The sequence below is a fragment of the Aotus nancymaae genome, unplaced genomic scaffold (assembly GCF_030222135.1).
Source record: "Aotus nancymaae isolate 86718 unplaced genomic scaffold, 86718_ANA_hifiasm-v0.15.2.pri h1tg000131l, whole genome shotgun sequence".
Taxonomy (NCBI): Eukaryota; Metazoa; Chordata; class Mammalia; order Primates; family Aotidae; genus Aotus; species Aotus nancymaae.
In genome coordinates this window covers 5,585,860-5,608,906 of record NW_026988546.1, presented here as the reverse complement: position 1 = coordinate 5,608,906, position 23,047 = coordinate 5,585,860, and the positions used below count along the sequence as shown (strand labels likewise).

General features: G+C 44.5%; 3 protein-coding genes across 15 annotated transcripts in view; 1 reads left to right on the top strand and 2 right to left on the bottom strand.

Annotated features, from left to right (window-relative positions):
- The window catches only part of TBC1D8 (TBC1 domain family member 8), a 136,668-nt gene extending 130,504 nt beyond the window's left edge, over positions 1-6,164 (top strand). For all 5 annotated transcript variants that reach the window (XM_012477649.3, XM_012477648.3, XM_064371354.1 and 2 more), the window contains 3 exons: positions 2,793-2,882; positions 3,323-3,420; positions 5,136-6,164. In XM_012477649.3, coding sequence (XP_012333072.1) covers positions 2,793-2,882; positions 3,323-3,420; positions 5,136-5,585 — 638 coding nt within the window. In that variant the 3' untranslated portion in view covers positions 5,586-6,164. The remainder of the gene's footprint in view (positions 1-2,792; positions 2,883-3,322; positions 3,421-5,135) is intronic.
- Positions 6,165-7,614: 1,450 nt separating this feature from the next.
- RPL31 (ribosomal protein L31) lies at positions 7,615-11,990 on the bottom strand. The gene is made up of 5 exons (XM_012433834.3): positions 11,918-11,990; positions 11,435-11,541; positions 9,679-9,804; positions 7,975-8,087; positions 7,615-7,691 (listed from the first exon to the last, which is right to left on the bottom strand). Exons 2-5 carry the CDS (start codon positions 11,539-11,541, stop codon positions 7,660-7,662), a joined length of 378 nt encoding a protein of 125 aa, XP_012289257.1. The 5' UTR covers positions 11,918-11,990; the 3' UTR covers positions 7,615-7,659.
- Positions 11,991-18,744: 6,754 nt separating this feature from the next.
- NPAS2 (neuronal PAS domain protein 2) overlaps positions 18,745-23,047 on the bottom strand; it is a 171,553-nt gene continuing 167,250 nt past the window's right edge. For all 9 annotated transcript variants that reach the window (XM_012477642.2, XM_064371435.1, XM_012477637.3 and 6 more), the window contains 2 exons: positions 22,353-22,533; positions 18,745-20,171 (listed from right to left, as the gene is read on the bottom strand). In XM_012477642.2, coding sequence (XP_012333065.1) covers positions 19,989-20,171; positions 22,353-22,533 — 364 coding nt within the window. In that variant the 3' untranslated portion in view covers positions 18,745-19,988. The remainder of the gene's footprint in view (positions 20,172-22,352; positions 22,534-23,047) is intronic.

Here is a 23,047-nt window from a genome sequence, read left to right as displayed (position 1 = left end):
ACAGTAAGCTAAGGTTAATTTATTGAAGATCAAGAAGAATATTTTAAAAATAAACTCAGTACAGTCTAAATGTTTATGAAGTCTATGGCAGTGTGCATTAATTTCCTAGGCCTTCATTTTCACTCACTACTTACTGACTTGCCCAGAGCAGCTTCCAGCCCTGCAACCTCCATTCACAGTAAGTGCTCTATACCGGTATACCATTTTTTTGTTCTTTTATACTCTATTTTGTAGTATATTTTCTACATTTAGATATGTTTAGATACACAGATACCATTGTGTTACAGTAGAGTAAAGTGCTGTACGGGTTTGTAGCCTAGGAACGATAGAGTTTATAGGCTAGTTGGGTAGTAGGGTACACCATCTAGGTTTCTGTAAGTTCACTGTATGATGCTTGCACAATGACAAAATCGCCAAATGATGTGTTTCTCAAAACTTATTCCTGTCATTAAGTGACACATGACTGTATAAAATAATAGATTTCACAGAATATTTGCTGTGGAGAAAAACCTTACACACATTATGGAATGGGATGTGTTTAAAAGTGACGTCAGTAGGAGTGAAGATAAGAGAGCATGTGACTACTGGTTGTCAGAGATAAGTATGGCACTCAGGTTACACCCACCATCTTGATTCTTCATTTTTTGGTCAGCCTTTTCTTATGGCTATGCTAAGAAACAAAACTGAAGATAACTCTGTAAGCTCTTGCTTTTAAGAATGTGCCAATATGTCAAGGAATCTGCTGGAACCCAAGAAACTGAGGGATGCTTACACTGCTCTAAGGACCAAAATAATAATGGGAATGGCCCAAACTGCATACGGGAAGAAGGCTCACCAGGTGAAATGGCAGCAGATTGGCTAAATGATTAATCCAGCTAAGATTAAGAGCCTCCCTCAGGAATAAAAACAGTCATTCTAAAGATTTAGCTGGAGGAGATAATGATTCTGAAAATGGATGATGTGTTGAGGAAATTTGCAAAGGTCAGTGTCTCACAGCGCACAAAAAATGGTAGTTTAGTTTATATTCCAGTTTAATAGGCGCATAGAAAATGGTAGTTTACATTCCAGTTTAACTCAGAATTGGGTTCCTGAGTTAAAATGCTATGGAAGATTTTGAAAAGTATGGAAACATAGAATATAAACTTCATTTAAAAAAAAAAAAACTTCTGTGAAATTCAAAGACTGCATCAGACCCTTTTCAACAAAAGAAAACTAAGTGCTAAAGATTCCTGGTATTATCCAAATTGTCAAGAAGCCACTAAGAAATCAGACGTATGATCCCTGCCTCCCATAGCTGTTGCATCTCAAGTGATTTTTCTTACAATAGATCCTTGAAAAACAAGTTGGATATCTTAGTTGATTTACCTATCAATGACTTGGCTATACTGGAATTTCTAATCCAAATGCAAGGCCTCGCTGCTATAATTTGATTGCTGTTTTCAACCACTATGGAGGGATGAGAGGAAGGCCCTATACTGCTTTTGCAAAATAAGCATGGTGGAGGATGGGATTATTTTGATGATTACTGTAATGTCTCAATTGCATCTGAAGGCCAGATTGTGTTCACAGCTGTATGTGAACTCTACCAGAGAGAAGATGCTTATGGTGGGACTGGCTTATTCCCTCCACAGGCATCCCATTTAGAAAGTGAGGAAGCTGGCAGTGGCAATGACAATGATACAGAAAATGAAAACCGTACAATGTGTAGTGAAGGTCCCTAAGGCCATAAAGGAGACACTTTCCTGCTGGTGCTATCTGTTGGAGCAATGAAGTTACCTACTACCTTCAAACAGAAGTCTGAGATAGGGGTTTCAGATGACCAAATGTAAATCCTTTATCTGATTTTAACTTGTGTAGTACTTAAAGTGAGACACAATGGACACTTATATTCTTGAATTACAGGCTACATATATATAGGAATGTAAAAATAAGGTCATGTTTAAACAGCCCAAATATGTAAAAAGATTGAAAGGAGTTTTAAAGATTGTATGTATTCTTAGTAGTTACTGTTTCCCATAATGCATAGTAACCTATACTTCTCATCATAAATAGATTGTGGAATGAGTATTTTCAGTGAGTTCCACGTCCAGGTGATGTTCTCTGCATATGCTGTGATGGCAGAGGTTGGGAGGCTCTGCTCTGGGGGTTGGTTGGCCCCTCGGCTTCTTGTTACTGTGAATACTTTACCTGCCTCCTTGCTGGACACTTGCCCACCCCCTGGATTAATTGCTGTCTTTCTATGGCTCCCATCACATTTTGTTGACTTGTATATACGTTTCTACTTTGTGGTATGCCAAGCTCTTTGGCATCCCAGCACTATTCCCTGGGAAATCCATTTCCATCCTGACTGCCCCAGGTACTAGGGTTTGCAATTTTTCTCCTATTCAGTTTGGATTCTCACATGTGCCACTGCACAGAATTTGTTTTGGGCAAAGTTGGTAAAAGGGTAGCTTTCCAAAGTTTTGCTGCCATCTTGTGGAAGCTTGTTGAATCGCAGCTGAATTTTGCCTTTGATTTATTTCCAGCAGTGTCCTCCTATGAATGTGTACTTACAACGTACGTTGTACGTCTCCACATGCCTCTGGGAAAAAGCACATTTGGTGTGGGGGACATTTTATTTTCTATTTTCTTTGCATAGCCAGACAGTGCTTGATGTGTGTTTGGGTTCATGGACCCTGCAGAAACTACAGTCCACAGGTTGGGAGCTGCTGGCTTAAGGCGCCTAAAAAGCTACATTACTGTCAGTTTTGGTAACACAGAAAATTTATTTAAGTCTTTCATCTTTTTTTAAGCACTCACTGAAAATGACCGAGACAGCCAGTCGCCATTAAAGAATCCTCTGTTGTCAACATCGAGACCCCTGGTTTTCGGGAAACCCAATGGCATGTACCTCTTTTCATTGCTGCTCTCCCCTGGGCACACCAGTGCAGTGGAAGGAGGCACTGGGTCACCCTCAACCCTTTTCTTGTAGCAGCCCTGTCTTTTCCCCTCGCCCAATGAATTATCCCCAAACCCGCTCCCTCTAGAGGCCAGAAAGGCTCCAAGGGGGAGTGTTGCTGGGTAGTTGCCCCTTGCCCCACCGCCAGGTTCCTTCCTCCTGTTTGCTGTTTCACAAGCCCTCTTAGAGCAGATGTTGCCCAGTTACCACCCATCTGTGGTCAGTTGTAAAACCAACTGCCTTTCCGAGGGTCTCTTGCTTTCCAGTTTTGTATGGAATTTGCTTAGTGGAATTCCTCACCTCCTTGCTCCCCGCTCCTACACAGTTTCCTTTTTGCTTTCATTGAATTTATTTAAACTACATATTGTTTTCCTTTGTTTCAAGGTGGTGCAGTTGATTATCAGAAACAGTTGAAGCAGATGATTAAGGATTTAGCCAAAGAAAAAGATAAGACTGAGAAAGAATTGCCCAAAATGAGCCAGGTATGGACTTTCTTCAGTGCAGAGAATTAACTGTTTTTTCAAATGATTAATCTGGGAATCAAGCTTGGGCCCCTTTACCTGCAAAGTCCAGGAAGTGGAACATCTTGGTGATTAAATGGTAAGGATTAAATTGTGATTAATTCCGGATACTCCAGATATTCAAAGCGCTTCCAAACAGGAGGCTGCCACACACTTCACATCTTTGAGGAGTTTTTATATAAAATTCATTTATCCAGGTTGTGATAACTGATTTATTCCTCTGTGAGGTAGAGGCTGTGGATACAGCATTCTTCCCTTAAAAAATACTGTGCTCACTCCCTTTCCTGGGAAATCACTGGCTACATGATACACAGTACTCACAGGAGTCTCTAAAGCTTCTGAGCATCTTCCAGAAGAGAGTTGTGCTGTATTCAAGTTCCATATCATGGTGGAAGGTTGGTTTGTTGCACTTTGAAAATGGTTCCTCCCAATGTTTAGGAAATGTAGGCTTAACGTTAAAAACACTCCTTTTTTTGTAGGACTTAAATCATTTTGGTGCTGTGTACTATGAGCCTTCAAGAGTAGAATTTAGCATGTGTTTTTCTCAGTCTTATTTTTTTGACCCCAAAACATCTTGTGGGATTAGCATTTCATAGCCTGTTTGGGAAATGCTGCTTGTCTACTATACCAAGAATTGCTCTCAGATGTTCATTCTACTCCTTGGACGTATGATCAAAATCAGTTAAAACCTCATCACCCAGAGCTATCAGTATTCACGTTTTTTATATACATACCTTTTTTTTCTATAGATAATGCTTCAAACAAAACATTAATTAACATTAATGGCCATGTTAGTACTCTGCTTTTCTTTCAAATAACCATGGATCTTTTCCCCAAATTGATGTTACATTAGTACCTAACCATTTTTCTGTTCCTGGAGTAACTGTGTAGCTAGATCCCACCTGAAGCACCTGTCCTCACATTACATATTCTCAATTTCAGCAGGAGTCTCTCAGATTACACTGAGAAAACAGGCATCACCGTTCCATTTCATTTTACATTTAGGTCCTGCATGGGCTTCCCACCAGAGGAACATGCCCTAACTTGATAGCATTTCAGCTGTTTCTAGCATTTTCCTATGATAAACTAGCTTAAAGATCCCTGCAGATAAATCTGTACATTGCTGTGGTTTTTTATTTTGAGATGGAGTTTTGCTCTTAGTGCCCACACTGGAGCGCAAGGGTTTGACCTTGGCTCACTGCAACTTCTGCCTCCCGAGTTCAAGCGATTCTTCTGCCTCAGTCTCCCAAGTATCTGGGATTACAGGCACACCCCACCACACCTGGCTAATTTTGTATTTTTAATAGAGATGGGGTTTCTCCATGTTGGTCGGGCTGGTCTTGAACTCCCAACCTCAGGTGATCCGCCCACCTCGGCCTCCCAAAGTGCTGGGATTACAGGCGTGAGCCACCATGCCCGGCCTGCTGCGGTTTCTTGAATTGCTGTGTTAAAGGATATGCACATCCTCTAGGAAGGTCTACCCATTTCCAAGTGTGTGCTAAGATTCAGGAGTCACCACTGTTAATAGTTTTCAGAGTGGAAGGGCAGAGACTACCCTTTCTTACGTTGTGTCTTCAAAAGTACTATGTCATTTTCTCAAAGATCACAGGTAAAATGTTAAAAAATGACACTTCCACCTTTGTTCTGCTGCTACAAAAGACTTATTTCCATTTCAGAGAGAATTTATCCAGTTCTGTAAAACGCTGTACAGCATGTTCCATGAAGATCCAGAAGAAAATGACTTGTACCAAGCCATCGCCACGGTCACCACGCTGCTGCTACAGATCGGGGAGGTGGGGCAGCGAAGCAGCAGCTCTGGAAGCTGCTCCCAGGAGTGTGGGGAGGAGCTGCAGGCCTCAGCTCCTTCTCCTGAGCAGGACTCAGTTTTTGCGGACACTGGGAAGACTCCCCAGGACTCCCAGGTGTTTCCAGAGGCAGAAGGGGACTGGACTGTCTCCCTTGAACATGTTTTAGCTTCACTTCTGACTGAACAGTCATTAGTAAACTTTTTTGAAAAGCCACTAGACATGAAATCCAAACTTGAAAATGCCAAGATCAATCAGTACAACCTTAAAACTCTTGAAATGAGCCAATCACAGTCTGAACTTAAGCTGAGTAACTTGTAGCAAGATAGCTGCTGTGCACACTGGAGTTGGCCATACCAAAGCACGGACCAGACTGTTTCTTGGGGTCAGCCCTAAACCCAGATTTCAGTCTACTTTACAAATGGGGCATTTGCATAAACAACCTGACAAACTGGCCAGGGGAACCGACGCAATCCTCAAGCATTTCTATGTATTCTTTGTCAGTGCGCTAGGGTACCCATCAGTTCCCTTGATGCTTAGTTTTTGCCAGATTTGCTGAAATGGGAACTTCCATGATGCTAGTGTGATTTTGCGCTCAGATGAACACAAATCACGTGTCATACTAACCAAGAAGCAAGAAAAGCCCCATGCTTTCATTTTTCACTTGGAATGACAATAGGAGAGGTCAAGAATCAAGTTCACGTTCAAGATCCAAGGGAGTCCACTATCTGTGCAATTGTATTTGGCTTTTTTTGCACTAATTGTTTCAATGCTGGTAATTGAAACCATTTTAATATATTTGGTTGTATTCACTTTATATGTTCTTCCAAAAATGTTGTGTACAAACCATGCTTTCAATGTTGGCTTCCAAGTTTTTTAATAAGAAACTTTTTGTATTTACTTGGTCCTTTTCTTTTATCTTGTAGTTAAGTGTCTTAAGATGTAGACTGTACTAGTGAATGGGTAAGCTGGGACATCACCACTGCCCATCCATGGTTTCTGGGTGGCACGACACACTGTAGGTACTCCTCAACCCCACCTTGGGTGTGCCCTACCATCACCAGTGGGGCTTCAGAGACCTTCTTATGGCAGCATTCAACATACAACTTGTAGATGCTGGTAAAAAATAATCCCAGAAACACTGCTTTAGGACTGAAATATTTTGCTGTCATGCAGTGGTGTAATCTCGGCTCACTGCAACCTCTGCCTCCCAGGTTCAAGTAATTCCCCTTCCTCGGCCTCCTGAGTAGCTGGGACTACAGGCGTGTGCCACCATGCCTGGCTAAAATTTTTTTTTTTTTTTTTTGTATTTTTAGTAGATACGGGGTTTCATCACGTTGGCCAGGATCGTCTTGAGTTCCTGACCTTGTGATCCATCCTGCCGGCCTCAGCCTCCCAAAGTGCTGAGAGTACAGGTGTGAGCCACCATGCCTGGCCCAGGACTGAATTATTACGACAAATTTTTGTTATTGATACCTTAAGGAACTTCTGAACCTTGGTTCCAAGTACCTGAGACTACAAATAACTCACGGGACCGTTACAAATGACTTAAAATACGAATCTGGTTACCTCACCAAAAATCAATTATTTTAGAAGACAACAATACTCCATATAGATGTCAGCAGAAACTTAAAGACCTACTGCTATGTTAATTTCATTAAATTTAAGATGCTAAAGATGTTACGTCATTTTAAAGTTGTTTCCTAAAAATGTTAAGATGCCAATATCAACTGAATTCTATATCCTGGTTTCTGGAAAAACGCTTATCTGACAATTAACAAAACATACAAGTAGAATCATTAACAATATACCTTCAGTATCCCAAATACCCAGAACAGTGGTTCCAAAACTAGGTTGCACTTCAAAATCAGCTTTAAAAACCTGCCTAGGCCGGGCGCGGTGGCTCAAGCCTGTAATCCCAGCACTTTGGGAGGCCGAGGCGGGTGGATCACGAGGTCAAGAGATCGAGACCATCCTGGTCACCATGGTGAAACCCCGTCTCTACTAATACAAAAAATTAGCTGGGCACGGTGGCGCGTGCCTGTAATCCCAGCTACTCAGGAGGCTGAGGCAGGAGAATTGCCTGAACACAGGAGGCGGAGATTGCGGTGAGCCGAGATCGCGCCATTGCGCTCCAGCCTGGGTATCAAGAGCGAAACTCCGTCTCAAAAAAAAAAAAAAAAAAAAAAAAAAAAAAACCTGCCTAGACCCTGTCTACAAATCTAACCCTAGGGGATGGGGAGAAGGCAGCACAGGCCATCAGTGTGAGAAAAGCTCTCCAAATGATCCCATAATTAGGATAGGATATACAAGCACATTATGTTTTAACTAAAAAGAACTAAAACAGAAAGGCAATTTTTTAAGTTTATTTGATGTATTTGACGACAATCAGCGATTAGTTCTCATCCACATTGACTGTCTGTAGATCTGTAAAAGAAATGACAGTCAGCTTCCACACCCACATCACATCTCGTATTTTAACTCTCGAAAACTTTTGTAGGAGGGTCTGGGCCTGTAGCATTCTATTTTCCACATTCCAGATGTGGACCAGTTTTGCTTTCTTTAGTGTCTTCCCACACCAACACACAGTTTTAAAAAAGGTGTAATGATGTGTGTCACCCCTAGCTTAACAGATGAATTCACATTTTAACAGAGCTAAGGACATTTTTCTAATGTTAATTTAAATGGTTTTATGGGATGGAGAACTTACTTTTGAAAGTGGTAACAGGTACATAGGTAACCAAAGTATAGAGCTTATTTGGTGAATCTTCATCCTCATTACGTTTTCTGGACAACCGCACACGGATTCGGTATGGGACATTCCTAATAAACACATAATTGTGTTGCTAAAGTCAATGCATCCTTTCAACCAAGCAGCTGCCAGCTGTATTCATGTATCTCATCCCTGCTTCCAATGCTGTCTTGTCATCTAGTATGACCAACCAAGAATTTATCCTAAGCAGATACCTGGGTCCAAATGTGTCAGTCTTTTGTCTCTAGCGCCAGAAACTTGTTATGTGATTTTTCTGTTACATTAAAACGTGAAGAAATGGCTGGCTAGTGCCTGTAATCCCAGCACTTTGAGAGGCCAAGATGGGCAGATCATCTGAGGTCAAGAGTTCGAGACCAGCCTGGCTAACATGGTAAAACCGTCTCTACTAAAAATACAAAAGAAGCCAGGCGTGGTGGCGGGTGCCTGTAACCCCAGCTACTTGGGAGGCTGAGGCAGGAAAATCACTTGTACCTGGAGATGGAGGTTGCAGAGAGCTGAGACTACGCCACTGTACTCCAGCCTGGGCACCATCTCATCCCCCGGCTCCCATCCCGTAAAAAACAAAACAAACAAAAAAGGTGAAGAAACACCTAAAAATTCTGCCCAGGCGCATACTCAGTTTCTCTAGCTTCTGCATGCAATCCTTTCCTCCTGTTTTACCCTCCCGGCAGCATCACAGCTGATTCTCTTTCCTCTATGGATCTTATGATGTGCCCAGTATTGTTCTAGGCCCCAGATTTCTATAAATTCAGGACTTCTCTTGGCTCCTATGATCCCATTCCTCTTATTATCCCAAAGAAGGCAATGGAGGCTCCTTTAGTGGACACCTCTCCTGCCGCACCCCTGTAGGCCCACCCATGGAAAAGCTGGTCTCAGGTCCCTCTCTCATTCATCTCACTTAATCCTAAGGTTTAAATACCACACAGATGCAGACAGTCCCTCCGCCATCCATTTCCAGAATCAACTAGTCCACACTGTCACCATTCCTCTAGCTGCCCCTCACTCTACTTCTGCCACTTGACAAGATGTCCTTTACAAAGCACAAGCCTCCCCTGCCTTCTGGTTCCACTCCACAGCAGGGTCGAATGTCAGCACTAACACCTGAGCTAGGCAATTCTTTGTTGTGGGAGCAGCCCCATGAATTGTAGGGTGTTTAGTAGTCCCTGGCCCATAGTATGCCTCAGTAGTGACTACAAAAAACTGTCCCCCACAACAACCCTGGGAAGGGACAGGTAAAACTGCCCCAGGCTAAGAACCACTTCTCTCACGGTGGAGTTGTCACGCTATCTATATATCCTACAAGGTCTGCCCTCACCCCTCTCTCCTTGACTGGGCTTGCAGTCACTTATTCCACCCAACCTGCCCTAACCACCCTGCTCCCAGATCCTACCAAGCTTCGTCTCTGTGCAATGCTCGTTCCCACCCTACGGTGCTGGCTCCTTCACTTGGGTCTCAGTTTGTAAGGCACATTTAGGGGTTCCCTGCAGATGTTAGCCCACCCTCAGGTGTGTCACAGTATTTTCGTTATACTTCCACATGCATTAACCAAAGTACTCAACTAATATGGGCTCTGCAGGGTAAGCGCCCGATACGCTGGTGTCATTGTGAAAGTTCACCTTCTAATACAGATAACTTTAGCACCTTATTCCTTTGGCCCAGACAGCTTTGTTGAGCCTGGTATCAATGCGCACATCTGGAGTTCCCATCTCCTTCATAGCAAATTTCCGAATCTCTTTGAGTGCCCGAGGGGCACGCTTCTTGAAGCCCCTAAGATTCAAACATAAGTGAACAAATTAACTAAAGGCGCACAAAATTAAATTAGATACATATAAGAAGTCCTCAATATCATCAATAGGCTCCTGGAAATGGACTTAAAGCAATGTCCTCTATAACAAAACCACGTTTTTACAGCATACAGTAGGCCAGCGTGCTTAAAGTTCAGTGAAGACTTACTGTAGATGGTATGTCCTCCTGTCATAAAACCAACCTAAGCCAAACCTTAAACCAGGCAGGAAAAATCCTTTTTTCACCACCAGTGTGCAACGCTCAGCAACTAGCACAATAATTAGGATAAGATGCATAAACCATGAAGTCCTCAGAACATGTTTCTGGAACAGATAGATGATTCAACGCTATTAACTTAGTCTACACTTAAAGAGCAGGGATCTGAAATGTGCAGGCAGACTTCCTCTTGAGTATGATGAGGGCAATGGTTAACTCCATGGAGCTCTCCGTCTGTCAGTCTCTATCCAAAGAGCAGCATGTGCATTCATTAACTTATGTCTGCTCAGAATTCCGAGTTAGGTACTAATAACCCTCTGTTCACAACGAGGGTACACAGATACCTTTAAATTTTATGCTCTCAGTTAAATAAGAAATGCAAAAATGGAGCTACACAGGCTAAAAAGACCAACCATTTGGATAAGGCCATTTCAAGTGAGGCAGAGACCAAACAGCCTACAGAGGTGTCCCACCGCCCCAAGACTGTAAACTACTTCCTTTGCCCTATCCTCTCCAGTAGTATATGATGCCATTTCCAGAACCCATCAAGCAAGCTCATTTCACTTAAATACTGAAACACAGAAGTAAAGGGTACTAGAAATAACAGCAGCTGGCAATCCATAAATCCACAGGTTGCTTACATAAGCTAGAACTTATGTAAGCAACGTATTGAGTCCATCAGATGGTATCTAATACTACAGAGAAAGAGAAACCAGGGAAAAAAGAGAGAAAACATTAGGGAAGGGAAGTTTCTATAAGACAACTAAGGTGGGCCAGGTGTGATGGCGGGCACCTGTAGTCCCAGCCACTCTTGAGGCTGAGGAACGGAAGCGGAGACCGGGCCACTACACTCCAGCCTGGAGACAGAGCAAAACTCTCTATCAAAAAAAGAGGGCCAAGGTTGACACTGGACTCAAGGTCTTACGGCAACGAAGCATTTAACTATCTGTGAAAAAGCATTCAGGCATGGGGAAAAAAAGGAAAAATTCAACAAAGCAGCTACTTTGAAACAGAAGCATGCTCGGTATGATTAAATGGGTCTGCCAACGTGGGATCATAGCAAGAACTCTTGATTTCTAACCTAAGACAGAAGGCCGATGGAGGATCTGAGAATAGATAATACATGTTTGGGCGTAGGGAAGGGAACAAGAGCACGGAACTACTACTGTCAGCATTCAGGTAAGAAAGAATGGGGGCGGTCACAAAGACCAATGCAACTGGTCAGACTGTCAGTATATCTGGAAGGTAGAATACACAGGATTTGTTCACTTGCCAATGAATGAAATAGGGAAGGACGCAAGAAGAAAAGACTGGGGTGGAGACGATTCGGCACATCTCTGAGAGTGACAACCAGAAGCGTGAGTTTGCGCTCCAGGGCGGCTACGGGGATACTCACACTCCATGGATGCGCTTGTGAATGTTGATGGTGTATTCTCGGGTCACCACCTCGTTGATGGCAGAACGGCCCTTTTTCTTCTCGCCACCCTTCTTTGCGGGAGCCATCTAAATGCAGGCGACAAGGAGGCTCAGAGCAAAGTTGGACAAGCTCAAGCCAAGTCCTCCCTCCCAACCTCACGCTGTCACTCTCGGGGCGCTTTCAGGTGCTGAGGTCTGGCCAGGCTAAGTCGGTCACCCAGTGGCCCACGCACCCGCGCTCTCAGATGCCTCCGACCCGGATATCCCTGCCGCCCCGGCTCTCCTAAGCCTGGTCACTTTCCTCCTCAGGCTCCGGGAGCCCTTAAAAGCAGCGTGTATTCCCATCTCTCCACAGCCGGAGCCCCGGGCTGGCTCGGGAGAGATTTCGCGGTCCCAGTTAGCACAATTCTAAAGGAGGATGGGGCCGGATTCCAGGAGCCCAGACTCTGCCACACATACTCACTCTGTCGGTTCCGAGGTGGAAAGGAAGAGCGCGAGGAATTATGGGAAAAGGAAAGCCGCAGTTGCAAGCACAACTTCCGGGTCGCCCGGCGAGGGGGTGTGGCTATGGAAGGGGAGAGACGAGGCTGTGACGTAAGCAGCGCGCGCCGAAATGGGGTCAGCGAGCGGGGTCGGGGCGGGTGTGCGCGTTTTGGGCCGCAAGTTCTTGTCCGGCGTCTTGCTGAGAGATTCCCTCTGGCTCCGCGAAGGAACTTGCGTCCCTTGTCTAAGTCTTCGGATAAAACCAAAACCTAGGCCTACAGCTGGATGGGAGCAGGGCCAGGGAGAGAGACTTTCGTTTTTTTTCCCGTTCATTCATGCGTCCTACCAACACTGAGCCTGCATCGGACGCGGTGTCTGGCTGGCGGTCCCAGGGTCACTAAGACACAGCCTCGCGCTTTAGGTCTTAGGAGGGCCAGCACAGCATCGCGAGTGGTTACTGTCCTGGGCGGTGGCGCCACAGGACTGTAGCGTCGTCCCGGTGCATGAGGGTGGGTCGGGTGCAGAAAGGAGGGGAGACTGGTGCGCGGTCTGGAAGCACTGGCAGGAGATCTTAGTAACTGAGGAGTGGTAGAGGCTGCTGCACGTGGAAGGACTGGAGCAGTGTGGCTTCCCAGACTCTTGGTTGAGGGGTGAGAGAGCCTGTGGGGACCTACTCGTTGAAGATTGAACTATTATTGGTAATAAGGAGTCATTGAAAGGTTTTCAGGAGGGCAGCGCCATGATCAGATGTTTTAGAATTAATTTAGCTGCCCAAAGTATCGCTTGGGAGTAGTTGGTGGCTACAAGACCACTAGAAATAAGCTATTTACGAAATACAGACAAATGATGAGGGTCCGAACTAAGGCAGTTGCAGCGGGATTGGAAATGAATGGACTGATTTTATAGATACAAGGAGGTAAAATTAAGAGGAGTTGGAAAGAGAAGACCAGAGGAAATGCGATATTTAGGAGGTATGGAAAGCAGAGGCTGTAAGAAATTAGTTTAGAGCAGTGTGGAAAGACTTACCTGAAAATATTCTAGGCCGGACGTGGTGGCTCACACCTATAATCCCAGCACTTTGGGAGGCCGAAGTGGGTGGATCACGAGGTCAGGAGTTCGAGACCAGCCTGGCCAACATGATGAAACCCCGCCTCTACTAAAATACAAAAAATTAGCCAGGCGTGGTGGTGTGTGCCTGTAGTCCCAGCTACTCGGGAGGCTGTGGCAGGGGAATCACTTGAACCCGGGAAGCGGAGGTTGCAGTGAGCCGAAATCGAGCCACTGCACTCCAGCCTGGCAATGAGTGAGACTCCATCTCAAAAAAAAGAAAAAGAAAATATTCTCAGCAGGGCGTGGTGGCTCATGCCTGTAATCCCAACACTTTGGGAGGCCAAGGCGGGCAGATTGAGACCAGCCTGACCAACATGGTGAAACCCTGTCTCTACTTAAAAAATACAAAAATTAGCCGGGTGTGGTGGTGCGTGCCTGTAATCCCAGCTACTCAGGAGGCTAAGGCAGAATTGCTTGAACCCAGGAGATGGAGGTTGCAGTGAGCTGAGATCGCACCACTGCACTCCAGTCTGGGTGACAGTTGAGACTGTCTCAAAAAAAAAAAAAAAATTCTCATGTAAGCCAACTGGAGGACAGCATGGCCAACAGGTACTAAGTGCCACGGAGTTCAAGTAAGGCGAAAACAGATGTATCCCTTAGGTTCAACAAACAGGAGATGGTCAGTGATTTTGGCAGTTTTACTTCTGAAGCACTGGAGTGTGGGGGTGGGCTGCTTCCACCTATTCCCTTCTTTCACAGGAGTACACCATTTTTAGTGCCTTCTTAAGCACACGAGCTAAAAAGTTTCTGAACCCTCAAATATCTGAATATTTATTCAACCCTCAAATTTAAATTCTGGCTTGTGTGGAATTCTAGATTGAAAAGACTTTCTTCCCAGTGTAAGGTATATTGCTGAGTTAAAATGAGGAAACTGAGGCCAGTGTAAAAAAATGAGAATCCAATTTATTCAGCTCCCGGGCGAGGTTCTGTGGTCCGGGAAGGGGCCAGAGAAGTCGCAATGGGCTTCTCAGGGTGTGGGGTTTTATAAGAAGTGGAGGTAGTTGATTGGTCATTGGGAAACAAAGAGCAGACAATTTCATTGGTAAGGAGATTTGATTGATTGTTAGGGAAACAAAGAGCAGACAGTTTCATTGGTAGGCTGACTTGCTGGGGAGGTTAATGTTAAACTGCCATTGGACAAATCTTCCACGGCCTTTTTAAATTTTGAAAAGGTTGAGTGAGGAATGCAGGAGTGGGCGTGTGGAGCCTGCATGGAGAAACCAGATAGGAGCAGGTGTGGGGAGACAGCACAGAGAGATAAGTGTGTCCATTTGGCTCTTCAGCGAGGCAGCCGGCCTTACACCCAGCATTTTGAAGGCTGGCTTCATTGTCTTCAATTTTTCAGTATGGTTGAAAAGTGATGCGTCATTTTTTTCTCTCTAAAAGATTTTAGGATCTTCTCTTTGAATTTCTGAAATTTCATGATGATGGTACCTTGAATTTAAAGGAAATTTCCAGAACGAAAGAGCTTGATGTTCCAAGTTGAAAGGGCCCACTTAATGCCTGGCACTTTGGTGAATGGGAAAATGCCCAGAACAAGACATCCCTAATCTAACAGTGTTTTCAGCAATGGACACATCTCAGGATCTCACAGGCAGGACCGGAGGCAGACAATTTCAGGGCTGGAAAAGGGACTGATACCATGAGGAACCTTTGCATCCTGTATCAGGGTAGATATTGTACCTCTAGGTTTCCCAGCAGTCCTCAAAGGCAAGAGTTGGTGGTGGACAAGCAAGCTTCCTGCCATTTATCTTATCAGACTACAGAGGACTTTCCAGAAACTTCCGGTAGCTTTCTGCTTGTCATTGGCTAGAACTAGGGGCTCCATTGCAGTTAGGCTAGGAGAGCACGTACCTGCCAAAAGCAAATGGGATTGTCATGATTATGTTGGCCTAATGATGGATTGTGTATTTTTTTTGGCCTGGGCTAGACACATTGCTTTTAATGCACAGAAGTGAGGTTCTGTTAACAAGGAAGAAGAGAGGCTGGCACACTTTGTTTCAACCCAGTGATGCTTGCTGCTTGCTGTCATCTCCTCCTCTTTCTCATGCTTAGGCACTGTGAAGCTTGCCTCAGGCCTTGCATACCCCATGGCCCTTTTGGCCATGTTCAATCAGATCAATGTTCTCATCCTGACTCCCTGCAATCACTCTCTGAAGATGTGATCTTGCCCTTTCTATCTGGCTCCCAGCACCTAGAGAGGGATTAAGGGACAGCTTCCTAAGGTACCATCCATTAGAGATAAAAGTGTTACTGTAATAAATCAGAAGTCTGGTGCCAGCGGACTCAAGTTTCCATATAACTGACAAAATGTGAGTAGATCCTACCTCTTGTTGAAACAAATAGACCCCTCCAGTGGGAATCTAAAAAAACGTCCCTCTCAGATGCCAACTCTGCTCCCTTATATAAATGTTGAACAGACTTATAATAAAGATTGTTAGGTTTGGGGATTGAAAATCATTCACCTGCCTGGGGCTCTGCAGACTCTTCCAGTTTCTCTTTCCCTCCTAAGCCCCAGGGACGGGGCCAGTGACTGCTGGGCCTTAAAGAGACCAGAACCACATAACAGGAACTTTGCTTTGTAACTGTCTGGTATTTGTTAGCTGTGCAGATCACTCATGTCTTTTTACTTTTACTGATTAGCAGAGAATCCTTAAAATGAAACAAGATCTGAATGTTTCCCTGTGGGAGCAGCAAGAAAGTAGACAGGAAACAAGAAAATAGCACTCCCTCCACCAGCTTTAGGGGTGACAAACCTAAGGGACTGGGAGTGGGGGGTCCTCCTTGGCAGTTTCATGCTGGACTGAGCTCCAGGAAGGTCCAGTAGAACTTCCCAAGAAGCACCACCAAAAGATTTTTAAAAGAAAAGAGGGTAGTGAAGAGGTGCTAAAGAGAGCTGTGTCCAGACGTAGTGTGGGTAGACCGGGCCTGGGAGGTCAGCGTGGAGGCTGCTTCTGTGACCCAGCCTAAATGGAGTCCAGATGAGGCAGCAACTAATGCAACAGAGAGAAGAGTGGTACAAGAAGTATTTGAAGTGTTAAAATCAATAGTTCATAACTGACTTCATATGGAATGTCAATTTAGGAGAAAGTTTTAGTGCTGAACAAAATCACTAGAAAAGTAGACTACAATATAATATATATTATATTGCAGAATTCAATGTGATTTCATGACTGAAGGTGTTTTCAGCTCCATCACAGCAGGATGACCCAATAAGAGCAACAGAGGCAGCACTTGACCCAATACCAGCTCTTATACTTACTCTAGGCATTCAGATTTTAAATCTCTACTTTTTTTTTTTTTTAATTAAAAGGAATCAGGACTCCTTGGAGGGTAGTTGCTTCCATGCCTTGAGACAGGAAAAAATAAATAAAAAAAAAAAAGTCAGTATGGGCCTTGATTGTGTTGTTTCCCAGGAAGTCTGGAGCCTGATTTCTGATGGACGATGCTAAAAAGAGAAAGCAGCCGAACACAGGAGCTGGCTCTCGCTGGCTGGGTTATACCAGTTTGAGCATGAAATAAATAATAATGGTCAATTAGAACAGTTGAGTTCATAAAAGGCCATGAGTTCCCAACTTCATGCTTAAAATAAAACATGAAATGTAAAAAAGATAATTGTAATTTAAAAAGGAGTTGATGTCATAGATGTGTCTGTGTGGTTAGGCAAAAATCCTACGTAAGTTTTTTTCTTTTTTGTGTTTCCAATGTGCTTTTTTCTCCAGAAAAATAAAGCTGTTTATATGGATAGTATGAAATTTATGCATGGCTGCCCAAAAAGCTGCTAACAGGTTTCTCTAGAGGATCCAAATTAGTTATTTCTCTAGGACATTAATGGCAGACTTGGAGACCTTCAGGTTGTGCCTACACAAAGTGAAGAGAGAAACTGGAGCGGTCTTGTACAAAAACAAATTTTACCAGATAATTTAGACAAGAGTGTAAAATGTCATGGCTTAGAACTGTTGGCTAACTCCCCATGTTGCGTGCACAAATAACATTTTAAAATTAATTTAATGAATTTTAGTTGATTTAGAGACAGTAGATACATTTTAACTGAGTTAATTTAAAAGATCATAAACTTAGTGTACTCTGGAGTTCATATTTCAGTCATTTCACATGAGCCAATACTTTATAGTTTTCCAAATAGAAAGGTCATGGTTTTTCTGGAAATAGGACAGGATTGAAAATAGCCTTTTAATGAGCAAACTTCAATGAATCAAAAGTTTAGGGATTAAACTTCCCATGATAATGTGGGTTTAAAGAAATATTACACAATAAGAGTTTTCTGAGTTTATCCAAATTCTGAACATGTGTAAGATTTAAGCAAAGCTAAATCAAATTAGTAGGAAGGCACACTCTGCCTTCTCCTAATGACTTCCAGCTAGAAAATCCTAGGACAATAAATATGGTGTGTCCATTAAAAATCTTGTTCTGCTTAAAAAATTCTGACAGCAAATTAAAATACAAATTCTTTTCCAGAGAAGTCAGATCTAGAAACCTCTGAATTTATAAAGCATTTAGAAATACTTAGTCCAGTTTCACACAGCATTTTTAAGAAGGGGGTTCATTCCTGCTTCCTTTAATATGTTCTAGTATGTGCAAAATATTTTCACTTACCGTTTTTTCAGAAATAGAACAATTGTTTGAGTAATAAAACTTTTTGGATGCATTTATATGGCACCCTTTCATGCCATCCAAAACTGATCCTAGTCATAGAACTGGGAAGAGCCATCCCCATTCTATACGGGAGGAGTAGGAGCAGAGAGCCATAACAATGCAGCAGGGAGAGGAACTTCGCTCTCTTGGGCCAATGCTTTTGGTAAGGGCATTGCCATCTCAGTGGTTCTCAACCACAGTACATCAGGGTACTCTCCTGTCTGCCACATGATGGGGTGGCTGTCTGTAGTTGGCAGACATGTTCTAGATGCTGCAGCTATGCCCCCAACCCCAACATGGCATCTGTGCACATATTTTATATGCCGACGCAGATAAGCTGCCCACATCACTGATAACTAAGTTGGTGGCGAAACCCCATGGAATTCCAGCCTGAGTTTAATGATGGGCTATAAATGAATGCTTTGGTAGAGAATGTCTTGGTTATCTCCATGGATTTTACCTATGTCAAGACTGAGATGTTGGCCAGGCATAGTGGCTCATGCCTGTGATCCCAGTACTTTGGGAGGCCGAGGCAGGCAGATCACTTGAGGTCAGGAGTTCGAGACCAGCCTGGCCAACATGACAAAACCCCATCTCTACTACAAACACAAAAATTAGCTGGTGTGGTGGTGGGTGCCTGTAATTCCAGCTGCTCGAGGTGAAGCAGCAGAATCACTTAAACCCGGGAGGCAGAGGTTACAGCGAGCTGAGATCATGCTGCTGCACTCTAGCCTGGGTGACAGAGAGAGACTCTGTCTCAAAAAAAAAAGAGAAAGAGAGATTGAGATGTTTCCAGAAATTTTTTCTGTTTTGTTTTGCTGTCACTTCTACAGTAAACCATTGTTTTTCTGGCACAAACTTTAGTACAAAGATCAGAACCCGATAGGCCGATGCCCATGTTGCAGCTGAAAAAGCTGACCACTGCCTGACTTATCACTTGCTTTCATCTTTTCTGTACCTTTATCCTTGAAACATCTTGAAATTAGAAAAATAGGATTATTGGTGAAAAGATGTATGCAGGGATGTATAACAAGGGACAGAGGAAATTGTACAAATTTGTTAATTTATTACAAAATGTTCACTCACAGAAAAACACAAGAAAACTTTTATACTTTTATATTTGGGAAAGGAACTGGTATCTCAGATACAAAATAATTTACACATAAGCCATACAATTTTATTTTATATAGAAATAGGTCATTATTACAACAGCTGTACAATTCACTACGCTTCATCTTATAATTACATAAAATCTTTTCTTTAGAAACATCTCAACATAACAAAACATACAAAAAAAGCAAAGTGCATTTTGAAAAGGAAAATCCAATTCTCAGTATTCTCATGAAGATATGTAGAAAGATGCAGCATTCTCACTCAAAGGGCCAGCACATGGCGGGGTCTCCCTGGGGACTGCAGTCCCCCAGGCCTGTCTGGCTTGTGAAACCTCTCCCCTCACAGGCTTGGAGCTCTCAGCAGAACTCTGGAATGTCGGCTGGCATGATTGTGCTTTGCTATGAGACCACCTTTGTAGTTGCAATCAATGCAGTAAACAGGAAATAGTCCAGTGTTTTATTTAGGGGCTAAAAAATCACCGCCAGCATGGCATGGGGTGAAAAGCCTCACCCCATTAGGGTTTAGGCCAGAAAGTGTCAATCTGCAGCTTGGTTAATAACAACCAGCTTCTCTGACTGGTGGGCTGTTGTTGTTACTGCGGTCTCTCAGTGAAGCCATGAGACCTTATTATTTTTAAAACAAACAGAAAGTGCCTAAGAAGTTATTTCCTCTGTGCAGCTGTGCAAATTAAAACAAAAACAACCATTTAAAAATAATGAAAAATAATCTCTTTATTCTCTCTCTCCAACAGATCTCTGACCCAGTCCTCCAATGCAAAGGAATGACGATCAAGAGAGCGAAGGCCAGCTAGCGCAGATGGGTGGGCCGCAGTTGGCGAGAGTGGCCAGTACGCTCTCGGGGGATGCAGCGAGATGCGCCATCTCTGAAGGTAAACCGAGCAATGACGCCTACATGGGGCACCTGGTTCCTGTCCAGTATGGCTGTAGAGTGTGCCCAAGAACCTCAGAGGCAAGGGAAACACGGTCAGTATTCCTGATCATTTCCACTGCACCAAGCACTGCACTCCAGAGATGGTTACCATCCAGGAGTTCTGAAACGTATGCAGTGTGCACAAAAGCCAAGGGTTTAGCTCAGACTCCTCTCCCCATCTCCTGTGGCCACCCCCCTCATCCATTGGTTAAAGCTGATTGTGTCCCGACTTTGGTGCCAGGGCACTATCGCGGCGGCTGCTGAAGGCCTGACGACTCGGACAGACTGCTGACCCTTCGGGGAGGACGCAGGGGCTGGGGCTGTGCTGGGGGCGGTGCGGGGTAGCCCAGGGTCCCTGGCTGTTGTGAGTAGGTGGAGAGAAGTAGCGAGTCCTGCTGCTCACTGTGTAAGGAGGTTGGTGCCTGTACCTAGAAAAAAAAGAACAAAGGGCTTCAGAGGTGGTTCTGATGTGTCCGCCCTCAACTGTCTCACAGGGCAGTGCAGGGCGTGCTGCAGATTCATTTAGACTGCAGGGCTGTCTTTCTTGGGGGGTCATGTGGGGAGAGGTGGCTCTGGCAAGACCTGGGGCTGTGATGGGGATGGGGAAGAAAAGAACCTTAGGATGAATTCTGAAGCTAAGTTCTCTGCCAGTAGCGGGGAGCTCTTTCTGGCCCAATTGGCCTTGGGCTGTGCCTGTAGGGAATGGTTTCTTAAACACGTGCACATGATCTACATGTAGCCAGCATGTTTTTGGATGATGGAAACTGAGGCCACACACAGACAGTCCACAGGGGAGAATCCAAACACACATACAGTTTGCACACTTTTCACTGCTGGTCCCTGATCCCCTAGCTACCTCCAGATATGGCCATTCGCCAGCACCTATTAGGAGCATCGTGATTGGAAGTTTAGAAGCTTCAACTGGCCAAAGCCTGACTTTGGAAACTTCAATCTCATCACCCACTATTGCCTTCCTTGAAATCTTCCCCTGCAAGTAACCCAGCACCTCCCTGCTCTCAAAGCTGCCCAGGCACAGCTGCCCTGCACTTTTGCTCAGGCTGTCTGGCTGGAACACTGTCCTTTTATCTTCACCCTCACCCACACTTCGGGCATTTCCTGGACATCAGACTTTGCGGTGGGTACCTTCTGAGCCCTCCCTCTTCTCAAGTCCCTTCCCCTACGAAGGCTTCCCCACCACAGCACTCCCACTCTTCCCAAATCTGAGACTGTGTTCTGTGCTAACCTACCTCTCTGCACCCCACCCCAAGGCCCCTAAGGGCAGTGAGGGGGCTGAAGGCTCTCTGTATTCACAGCCTGTATTTTGTACGCAACAGGTGTGTGCAAACTTGTCTGTTGCTCATTTCCCATCCAAAATCACTTCTGGGTCTCGAGAACTGACAAGATCTGCAAAGCCAAAGTCTGATGTGACTCCCACTATGCATGGGGTCAGGGAGATTTGAAAATTATAGCACAGATAGCTTAGCAGCATTGGAATTAAATTGCACTCTAGAACTTCAAGGATGGCTATCTTCATTGCAATCCACAGTCCTCAAGAGGTCTTAGCCACTGCTCATTCTCCATGGCTCTGCAGGTGCAGGTGGGGCTGCAGGCCAGGGACAAAGCCCCCCAGGACAGGGAAAGGCTGGGGTGAGGAGGGCACCCTGCACACGGGCGAGGGAAGGCCAGGTCCTTCTGGAGCTTGGCAGATGCAGATGTGTGGCTCCCACGTGAACCTGTAGACCAGTGGCTCTCACTCTCCCTGCTTCTGGCATACTTGGCACTTGCTTGAAGTAATTTTTGCCTTCTAAGTAGCGACCACATGTAAATGAGCTTCAGATTTTCCTGGCAAGCCCAATTTCACACAATATCACTGTACTTATTAAGGCAGGTTAATGGATCTGTACTAAATGTGATTCAGCTTCATATTTACATAGGACTTTATCTATAAACACACTGAAAAGTCCAACATAGTCATCAATGTTTTTTGGCTTTTGCTCTAACAACAATGAAAACATCAAGACACAAATCCTTGAGTAAAAACTACTTTTTAAAAAAGGAACATTTCAGGCCGGGTGTGGTGGCTTATGCCTGTAATCCCAGCACTTTGGGAGGCCAAGGTGGGTGGATCATGAGGTCAAGAGATCAAGACCATCCTGGCCAACATGGTGAAACCCCATCTCTACTAAAAATACAAAAATTAGCCAGGTGTGTTGGCACGTGCCTGTGGTCCCAGCTACTCAGGAGGCTGAGGCGGAAGAATCGCTTGAACCCAGGAGGCAGAGGTTGCAGTGAGCCGAGATTGTGCTACTGAACTCCAGCCTGGTGACAGAGCAAGATTCTGTCTCAAAAAAAAAAAAAAAAGGAATATTTCAGCACATAACCACGCAAGGCATAATAGCCAACTCGTAATTTCATGTACTCCATAGACACAGACTTCATAAACTTTAAGCATGAAAAACAATCAAATAAGAACCTTTCTGGGACTTACTTCTATACCAGGGATAGAACAACTTTGAAATCAAGGGAATAAAATATCTTTGAGACTTGGGGTGCAGAGCATGGCCCAGCTCCCTGGCCTGCACAGGGGCCCCCTGGGCTATGGCACCCACCTGCAGGTAGTGCTGTGGTGGCTGCTGCCGGGCCTGTGCAGGCTGCAGGGGCGATGGCTGGGAGGTGGGGAAGCTGGGGTGGAGCACCGCCTGCCCCATCAGCAGGACGGGCATTGGGGCACTGCTGCTGTTGGTGGGGTGTGCATCTGGATTTTGAAACACGGTCTGGCTCTGTGCATACCTGTTTCACATGGGAAGGAGAAAACACGTCCTTTAAGAAAGCAGTATTGATATGACACCAAAAGCACAAGCAATGAAAGAAAAACTAGGTTGAACTTCATAAGGAACTTTTGTGCATCAAAAGACACTATCAACAGAGGGAAAGGCATCCCACGGAGTGGGGGAAGATATTTGCACATCGCATGTCGAATAAGAGACTGATACCCAGAATATATAAAGAATGCCTACAACCCCACAGCAAGAAACCCAAACAACCCAATCAAAAAACGGGCATGGGGCTGACATTTCTCCAAAGAGAAGCTAGAAAAGGCCAACATGCACATGAAAATGTGCTCAGCATCACTAGTCATTAGGGCAAAGCCGATCAAAACCAAAATGAGATGTCCCTTCACACTCATGGAAAAAACCAGGAAGTAACAGGTGCTGGTGAGAATGCGGAGACACTGGAACTTTAGTGCTCTGTTGGTGGGAATTATTAAATGGTGCAGCCACTGTGTCAAATGTTGATACGGTTC

Coding starts and splice junctions, on each gene's coding strand:
- RPL31 (XM_012433834.3), bottom strand. CDS start 11,541: ATGGCTCCCGCAAAGAAGGGTGGCGAGAAGAAAAAGGGCCGTTCTGCC. Junction 9,805..11,434: donor CACAAGCGCATCCATGGAGT/GTGAGTATCCCC, acceptor TTTGAATCTTAG/GGGCTTCAAGAAGCGTGCCC. Junction 7,692..7,974: donor ACCTGTTACCACTTTCAAAA/GTAAGTTCTCCA, acceptor TTTCTTTTACAG/ATCTACAGACAGTCAATGTG.